Source organism: Macaca nemestrina, chromosome 13 (genome assembly GCF_043159975.1).
Source record: "Macaca nemestrina isolate mMacNem1 chromosome 13, mMacNem.hap1, whole genome shotgun sequence".
Classification (NCBI taxonomy): domain Eukaryota; kingdom Metazoa; phylum Chordata; class Mammalia; order Primates; family Cercopithecidae; genus Macaca; species Macaca nemestrina.
In genome coordinates this window covers 79,567,436-79,576,359 of record NC_092137.1, presented here as the reverse complement: position 1 = coordinate 79,576,359, position 8,924 = coordinate 79,567,436, and the positions used below count along the sequence as shown (strand labels likewise).

General features: G+C 40.3%; 1 protein-coding gene across 1 annotated transcript; it reads right to left on the bottom strand.

Moving 5' to 3' along the window:
• Nucleotides 1-249: 249 nt before the first annotated feature.
• On the bottom strand, nucleotides 250-2,897 carry LOC105465336 (lithostathine-1-alpha). Its single transcript, XM_011713746.3, has 5 exons — nucleotides 2,765-2,897; nucleotides 1,985-2,103; nucleotides 1,540-1,677; nucleotides 707-818; nucleotides 250-511 (listed from the first exon to the last, which is right to left on the bottom strand). The coding sequence occupies exons 1-5, from the start codon at nucleotides 2,826-2,828 to the stop codon at nucleotides 444-446; spliced, it is 501 nt and encodes a 166-aa protein (XP_011712048.1). The 5' UTR covers nucleotides 2,829-2,897; the 3' UTR covers nucleotides 250-443.
• Between the last annotated feature and the right edge of the window lie 6,027 nt (nucleotides 2,898-8,924).

Sequence of the window (8,924 nt, the reverse complement as noted above, 5' to 3'; positions counted from 1 at the left end):
AGTGGTCTGGAACTGAATGCAAAATATCTTTGAGATATGCCAGCATGTGAATTTTTGATCAATCTCCATCTTGTTAGCCTTGTCATAAGCAAAGCCACATATGTCCATAAATACTGAATTCCAATATGCATGGTATGTGGATAGACTTTTTAAAAGTGGATAGGCCTGAGCAAGCTTTGTTGTAATCATTCTCATCTCAACCACCTAGGCATCAGCTGTGGAAATAGCAGACACAGTAAGACAGCACAATAGTGGAAACATGTTTATTTTTATTATTTAGGGTTCCAGAGACTGGGGTAGGTAAAAGTACTGAAGATTAACAAGGCAAACTCAGCAAAGAAGAGAGTGTCCAGGTTGAGTTGAATTGGAGAGATGGTCCGGTTTAATTTTTGACTCTGTAGTAATTGCTGGATCAGTTCTAGACATCTATTTTCCAGCAGCCTCTAGTTTTTGAACTTGCAGACAAAGGAGAACTTGTCTTCACAAGGTACGTCCTTCCATTTCCGGAATCCTATAAGTCAATGAGAAGAGTTAGAATTGGGGGACCAGAAAGAGTATGAGCCTCCTGGCTTTAGGACTCAGGACAAAAACCAAACACCCATTTCCTTAATGAGGAGTTCACCTTTCCTCTATCCCAGTTCCAGTTCCATCCCTAGAGCTAAGCAGGAGAGAACAGAAAGAGGTGGATGGATTCTCTGTCTCTCACCTGAGCTTGAGGTCAGGCTCACACAGTAGCCAGGATTAACACTGTTTGGGGCTCCAATGTCCCAGGATTTGTAGGAGACCAGGGACCCACTGCTCCAGTGCCAGCGGCGGTTCTAGATGGGGAAGGGCCAGAACAGAGGCAGTGATCACTCAAAAATTCATGGAATCACTGGGCCTGTGTGCACACTCAGAAACATACTAAGACACAAGGGAAGAATAAACCTTGCTAAATATTGTTTCCTTTCCTTTGCTATTGCTCTAAACTTCTTCTTTCCTGAACTGTCCAACTCATTAACCACGTTTCACCAAGAAATAAGTGTTATGAATTTGACATAGAGACCCAAAGTAGCTCACTTAAAAAGTAGTTCCTAATTTTTTATCTTTGTGGCCCAGGACCCTCATATCCAGCATAGCATTGGCTGACCATTAGTTGTTGATATATTATATTATGTAGTGTACTACCAGGTTCCCAAATGCCAGTAGTACAGCAGTAGATTCTTTACCACAAGTCTGCTTTTCTGTATAGTCAGCAATCTAGTCTCTCTTACGACGCTGACAGTAACAAAATAGGTAAGAAGTTGGTTCATATAGATGCTTTGTTGACTGTAAACAGAATAAGTTTATTTATGAATGACCAGGACACCTAGGAAATTCAGCTTTCCACTTATATCTCTAATCATCTACAGTGCACCTTGCTACACAGGACATTATAGGATCTGTAAACAGCTTGAGTTCTGGAAAGTGACAAAAGCTGCTACTTAGGAGACCAGAACGTGAACCTCCTTCTTACTTCTCAAACCTGATTATTAGGAGATAAAGAAGGCTGCAGCCTACCTTTTTGGGGTCATGGAGGCCAGTCCAGACATTGAAGTCATCAGTGCCACTCTCCTTAATCAGTGAGGCCACAAAGGCACCCTCTGCCTGGGTGAGCACAGACACCAGGTTGCCCGAATTCATGTTCTGGCAGTAGAGCTGTTGGGGAAGAAAATGGAGCACGCAGTGGAGGAGGAGGGTGTGAGGGATATACTGAGTCCTCCAAGAAGATGGGTCATAAAAAGGACAACACAGTAATGTCCCTGATGATGCTGTCACTGACCACGAGGTTCTTTGTGCTGGGAATGTGCTGAATAATGGCATAAAGTAGACTGGAAAGTTTGGGGCTGATGATAGTACAGCGAGGGGTTCAGTCTCATCTCATTGCAGCCACTGAACACACTGCAGAGTGGCAGCTTCCCCTCCCTTCATGAGCCTCCCTTCCCACACTGCTCTCCTTACTCACATCTGCATCAACCCAGGTCTCACGGTCTTCATTAAAATAGTAGCAGTAGGAGCCATAGGCATTGCTGCCTTCTGGGCAGCTAATCCGGGCCTGGGGCAAGTCTGTCTGGGCCTCTTGACCTGAAAAAGAACAGACAATTAAAGGAGGCTCTCAGGGTAAGGAAAAGGCTTGAAGATGAGGTAGGAGTTTCTGGGGTTCCTTTATAGAAACAGAATAATCTAGTCTATTATGGAATGACTGCTCACTCTTGCTCCTGCATCCTACATCTTCTCTCTTTGGTTTATTTGATCGGGCAAAAAAAATCCCAGAATGAATTGGCTAAAGAAACATGTCTCCAGTTTCCCTTTTATGTCTGGAGCTCAGGCTCTTCTGCCTTGAAGAACTCAGGCTTCTGCTTTCTCAAGCCTGTCTTGGTTTCCCTGAACACAAGGCTCGCCTCAGTTCTACACCCCATTAGTGACTCTCCACACACAGACATCCCCAAATCCACCATCATGTATATAAATTTAATCAGATTAACTCATCCCAACTGCAGCAGTAGCTTATAAGGGGTCATTTTAAATTCTAGCTCAAACTCCTTAATGAGGTGTGGATGCATATAAATGTGAAGAGATCAGCAATAAAGATCACTAAACACCACAAAACAACCCTTAATGGTGACTCTACTTTTTTTTTTTTTTTTTTTTTTTTTTTTTTTTTTTTCAAGTAGACCCATATGCCTGGGGATAGAGTGAAGGCTTCAGGGCTAGACAGAGTTGGTTGGTGGAAAAAAGATCTTACCTTGGCTCTGAGACAGGAACATCAGGCAGGAGATCAGCATGAAGTATGAGCCGGTCTGAGCCATGCTGAGCTGCAATGAATCTCTTGCTTAAGAGGCAAATCAACAATCTCTATAGGAGGACACGGAGACGGGGGTTCTGAGAGATGGAGAGCAAAGCACCTATTACCTTCCTTAAAACCTCCTCTCAGAATTTCTGAGACCAGGAAGGTCCTCTGAGACACCCATACCTTCAAAAGGTTCTCTTGAGAGTTTGAGGATTATAGACTCAGTAACCGAAAAACAGCTTTGGATCCCACTGAGGCTTCATTACGGCTGAAACCTCCTGGACAGAAACTCATGCTGTATCTTCCCCAAGATTTTAGATTTGCAGTGCATGTTAGAGGTGACCTCCTCCTGTAATGCCCACTTACCTGTTGGCTGAGTCTGAGTTGGCTTCTCAGGCCAGACAGCTGTAGGAGCTTTATATCAGGATCTGAGATAAGAACCACGTCATTTAAGCGAAAGGGGTGAGGGCAAGGGGTGAGTTTTGGGGGCCTAGGGAGGGCATTGACAGTAAGAGCTTCTGGCACCAGTAGGAGCCTTTTCCTGGCACACCCTGGGAGTGGTCACAAATCAGGTCCCCTTCCGGCAAACAATTTGGCAAGCTGTCTAAGTTCAAGGTGGACTTGGCTGTTGCTCAGCAGAAAACAACTGAGGGTTCCCATGTCCCCTAACAACCCAGAGAGGAGCAGAGAAGAGTAGATTTCCTTCTACTCCCTGTAAATTTAGAGGCTCCCCTTTGGTGTCAGGCATGGCTAGGAGATGGGGAGGAATTAACTGATTCCAAATAATTTAGAACAATGTGCCTGTGGCATTAAGTGGTTCCTCCATGTCTTTTTAGGCTCACAAACCTCTCAAGACCTATCTCAAGAGGTAGGTTATATTTATATTTCTAAACATTTAACATGTCCAGCAATGTGTGAGCCAGCAAAATACAGATATTCTCAATGTGAGAATTGTAGAGAGCTGATGCCCAAGGAAGCTTAAAGGAGCTAGATATGAAGTCAGGCTTCATTGAAATTGTCCATGTGAAGTCAACTGTTTGTTAGTATGAAGTCAAAGATTGTGTGGTGAAATTGAATATTTAGCAGAATCATCATAGAATAGTCATTTATAATTCAGGGAATAAAAGCCAATCGGAATGCAAAATTAGGAAGAAGAAACTAATCTGAATGTTCACAGAAAGAGAGATAAGTATATAAATTGGGACAAATGGATTAACAAAATACAAGAAAATACCAAACAATTTAAATAGAATAAAGTAGATATCTATATTTCAACTTGGATTAGTGTCAAATCCATAACATTGAATACAAAAATTCAGTTGCAAGAAGTTATAAGCTACTTGATAAACTTTATATATGGTTTTAAAAGACAGATTAATACTAAATTTTATTTATTAATCAATTGTCATACAGTTTAAAAAATAAAAATCTGAAATGTAAGAATATATATTACAATTTGTCATAATATTTGCCTAACAATTCTAAGGTTTTTTCCTTTATATAAAAACTAATGATGGGCCTGGTGTGGTGGTTCAAGTCTGTAATCCCAGCACTTTTGGAGGCTGAGATGAGAGGATCACTTGAGCCCAGGAATTTGAGACCAGCCTGGGCAACACAGTGAGACCCCATCTCTACAAAAAAAGTATACACACACACACACACACACACACACACATATATATATATGTATATATATATATCTCCAGATATGGTGGCACATGCCTGTAGTCTCAGCTACTTAGGAGGCTGAGGTGGGGGATTGTTTGAGCTTGAGAAGTTGAGATAACAGTGAGTTGTGGTTGTGCCACTGCACTCCAGCCTGGGTGATAGAACAATAAACTGTCTCAAAAAATAAAAACAAAAACAAAAACTAATGATATTAAACAAAGATGACAGATGTTAATATTGTTTATTCTCACTGTCTGGTTCCTATGTGTTTGTTAAATTAATCCAATTTTTTTCTGCTTTTACAAAAAGTAGTTATGCCTTTTAAAATGATTACAACCAGAGAATGATTCCTAGTTTTTCTCTAAATAAGAGATTCAGACGTATTCTTCCATTAACAAAGGAATAGTAGGGAAGAGTCCAGTATACTTGGTACCATGACATATTTATCTGGTAAAAATTAAACAAGCAATTAATTAAAAAAAATTAAGATAAAAATACTTTATGGCATAATATTTTCTTTTCTTTTCTCAACTTTAATTTTAAGTTAAGTGGTACAAGTGCAAGTTTGTTACAGAGGTAAACTTGTGTAATGGGGCTTTGTTGTACAGAGTATTTCATCACCCAGGTGTTAAGCCTAGTACCCTTAGTTATTTTTGCTGACCCTCTCCCTCCTCTCATGTTCCACTCTCCAAAAGGTCCCAGTGTGTGTTGTTCCCTTCTATTTGTTCAATTGTTCTCATCACTTAGCTCCCACCTATAAGTGAGAACATGCAGTATTTGGTTTTCTGTTCCTGTGTAAGTTTGCTAAGGATAATGGCTTCCAGCTCCGTTCACGTCACTGAAAAGGACATTATCTCATTCTTTTGTATGGCTGCATAGTATTCCATGGTGTATATGTACCACATTTTCTTTATCCAGTTTATCATTGACGGGCATTTAGGTGGATTCTATGTCTTTGCTATAGTGAACAATGTTGCAATGAATATATGTATGCATATGTCTTTATAATAAATATTTTTAAAATATGAGATTTTTTTCTTAATTTAACATAACTTCAAACAAGAAATGACTGTCCAGGTATAAAAGATCTAGTACTCTAAAATACACAATGACAGATGTTACAAATTGGAAGACATAAAACAGACAGAGATTCAAAACAAATAACAATTGACAGAGTATGCCCATAAAAATCTTTATTGTCCCCAGTAGTGGTAACTCCATTGAGAAGTTGCACTTGTTGCTTACATAGGTGACTGGCCAAGTTCCACAGGCAAGATAATAAAATTTAGGACATAAATTGGTAGCAGCCATGGTCCCAAAGAAATTCCTTTTTCAGGAAAGCCATACATTTAATCCCTTTAGTATTTACCTTATTTTTCTGAGGATCCTCAAGGACCTTTGACCTAGTTTTATAAGATTCCCAGAAGCTCATTTCAGGCCTTTCCCATCTATTCCTTATGTTAGTTTTCTCAGAGATAGAAGCAAGTATCACGGACGTTAAGGTTAATATGTGCCCAAGTGGGACAATTTCTTGATAAGACTCAATATGGCTTAGAACGTTTCAAGGCTGTGGATGATAGATAGTGCTACTGGCCATCATCCAGTAGCTATTTTCTGCTTTTGATGCTTGGAATAGAGATTTTAGACTTACTATTGAGAAATAACGTTCCTCTTGTTTAAATACTTAGCAGGCGTGTGAATAGAAGCCTGTCTGCAAGCCTTAGACTGGAGAGGAAAGGAGCTCAAGAAATACAAGATGCATTTGGGATTTTCCCTAGTCTGCTGTGTTCTGCAGACATAAAGAAACTTACTTATAACTTAGCCTTTTCTGCTTCACAGGAAACCTCTGTTTTATTTAACACAAATTTCCTTTTTCTTTCTTACTTTTTTTTTTTTTGAGACGGATCCTCACTCTGTCACCCAGGCTGTAGCAAAGTGGTACCATCTCAGCTCACGGCAACCTCCGCCTCTCAGGCTCAAATGTTTCTCCTGCCTCAGCCTTACAAGTAGCTGGGATTACAAGCATAAGCCACCATGCCTGGATAATTTTTGTATTTTTTGTAGACATAGGGTTTCACTAAGTTGGCCAGGCTGGTCTTGAACTCCTAACCTCAGGTGATCCACCCACTTCGGACTACCAAAGTGCTGGGATTACAGGCATGAGCCACTGCATGTGGCCATTTACCACAAACCTTCATTGCATGCTCTCTGTGCCAGGGACTATTCTAAATGCTGACTAAGAGGAACCTACTTAATCCACATGACATCCTAATAATATAGGTGCTATGAAGAGCCATAATTAACAAATGAAGAGACTGAGGGTCAGAGAAGAACTAAGTAACTAAACCAATTCAAATGACAAATATTTATTGGAACTATATTCAACATAAGCAGTTTTGCTTTAGGGTCATTTTGTTATTCCACCTACCTTTCTGAGTTTATTTTATTAGGTAATTTCCATGTTCAACCCATCTAGGCCTCTGAGGACTGATTTAATAACCACAAGCTCATGATGGCCATGGCCAGGGACACATAAGGAGAGCTTAAAATGTGAATAAATGTAAGACATCAAGCACCCATATCTACCCCATAATTTATTTTTTTTAACATATATTAACAACATAGTTAGGTGTGTGTGTGTCTGTGTGTTTGTGTTTGAAAAAGGGGGAGCCATTCAAGATGGTATGCTGCCATCTTAGCATACATATGAGCAGTTCTGACCTGAAGTCACAAACCAATGTGGTCAAATAACTTGAAATATTGGAGGAGCCTTGGAAGAGCAGAAACTTAGGGCCCCCAACTCACCCTTTCTCATGTCTCAGTACTTGTTCAGAGAAGTGAAAGGCACAAAAAGATTCAGGAAAATACCAGGCACAGAAAGACAAACACCACATGTTCTAGTTCATATGTGGAAGCTAACAATTTAGATCTCATAGCAGTAGAGAGTGAAATGGTGGTTACTACAGACTCTGAAGGGGACAGAGAAGACAGCCAAAGCTTGGTTAAGGAATACAAAAGTACAGCCACATCTGAGGAATGGATTCTAATGTCCTATAGCACTATAGGGCAGCTATAATTTATAACAATTTTGTGTAAATTTTTGAAAAGCTAGATGAGTGAGTTTTGAATATTCCCAACAAAAGAAATGATGCATGTTTGAAGGGATAGATATGCTAATTACTCTGGCTGGTTTATTATACATTGTATACATGTATTGCAATATCACAGTGAACCTGAAAAATATGTACAATTATTATGGGCCAATTAAAACACTGAAAAGAAAAAAGGAAAAAGAAAAGAAAAAGCTATTACATAAAATTATCCAGTACATCTTCCTACTCTAAATCTTGCATCACTGAATAGTCAGAAACACCTACTCTATCAAGCCCCCAGTTATTTAATGTATTTATTTGAGTATAGAGTTTCCAGAGAAGTTGTAAGCTCCTCAAATCCACAACAGAAGCTATTTTTCTGTGGATCCCTCCTACTGTAAAGAGAGCTTTGAATCTGAATTCCAAGCAGAGGGCAAGGGTAGAAGCTCAGAGGCCTTACAGATGGCTCCAACACAAGGGAATTCTGGCATCGGGGGAACTCTTCTTGGCATACCCCGGGAGTGGTCACATATAAAGTTCTTTTCACAAACAACTTGGCAAACTGTGCAAGTCAAAGATGCTGCAAAGTCAGCAACAACCAGTTGCCCGGTTCTCATGGCCCTGAGCAGCCCAGGAAGAAGCAGAGAGTTTCCAGGAATAGTGATGATGGGTGTGAAGGGAGGACTCTGGGAGGAGGGGCAGTGAGTGTGTGAGTCTGGAGCAGGACCATTTGTGGGACGGGGGACAAGGGCAGCAGCAGGACAAGATGTGGACCATCCTGCTTGGGACAGTGGGGAAAGGGAGAGACAGAAGTTCGTGGAATGCTAACGTCATTTACCCCGGAAGCCTCCTCTACTGACTAGGCGTGTCCTGAAAGGATCCTCTGGAAAGAGAAACTCCCATGGAAGAAGCTGAAGGTTTCTGGGGATGGCACCTTACATCTCACTTCCTCAAAGTAATAAATCAACTCTAATGCCTCTTCAGAACTGTTGTCAGATACAATGAGGAGAAAGAGGAGGAAGAGAGTGATGATGGTGATGATGCATTCAGCAAAGGCACTCTTAACACTGTTGGCTTTCTGCTAAGCATATAACAGTGATGATTAAAGCTGAAACTATAATTTTCTATGTACTTTCATAATACCTTCAAACACACCCTTTCATATAATAGTTTAGAATATTTCTGTTATGTTATTCCATTTGCACAAACATGTATATTACAATTTTCATGTTCTGAGAAATATGTTTACATGTGTAAAATATGTTAACTTTTAAAAAATATCCCTACATATTGGGAGGCTAAGGTGGGTGGATCACAAGGTCAAGAGATCGAGATTGTCCTGGCCAACATGGTAA

Bases quoted from the DNA above. Each gene is read 5' to 3' on its own strand.
- LOC105465336 (XM_011713746.3), bottom strand. From the start codon at position 2,828: ATGGCTCAGACCGGCTCATACTTCATGCTGATCTCCTGCCTGATGTTC. The intron at 2,104-2,764 runs GTAAGATCTTTT...GTTCTTTTTCAG, and splicing joins GTTCCTGTCTCAGAGCCAAG to GTCAAGAGGCCCAGACAGAC. The intron at 1,678-1,984 runs GTGAGTAAGGAG...CTTCCCCAACAG, and splicing joins AGACCTGGGTTGATGCAGAT to CTCTACTGCCAGAACATGAA.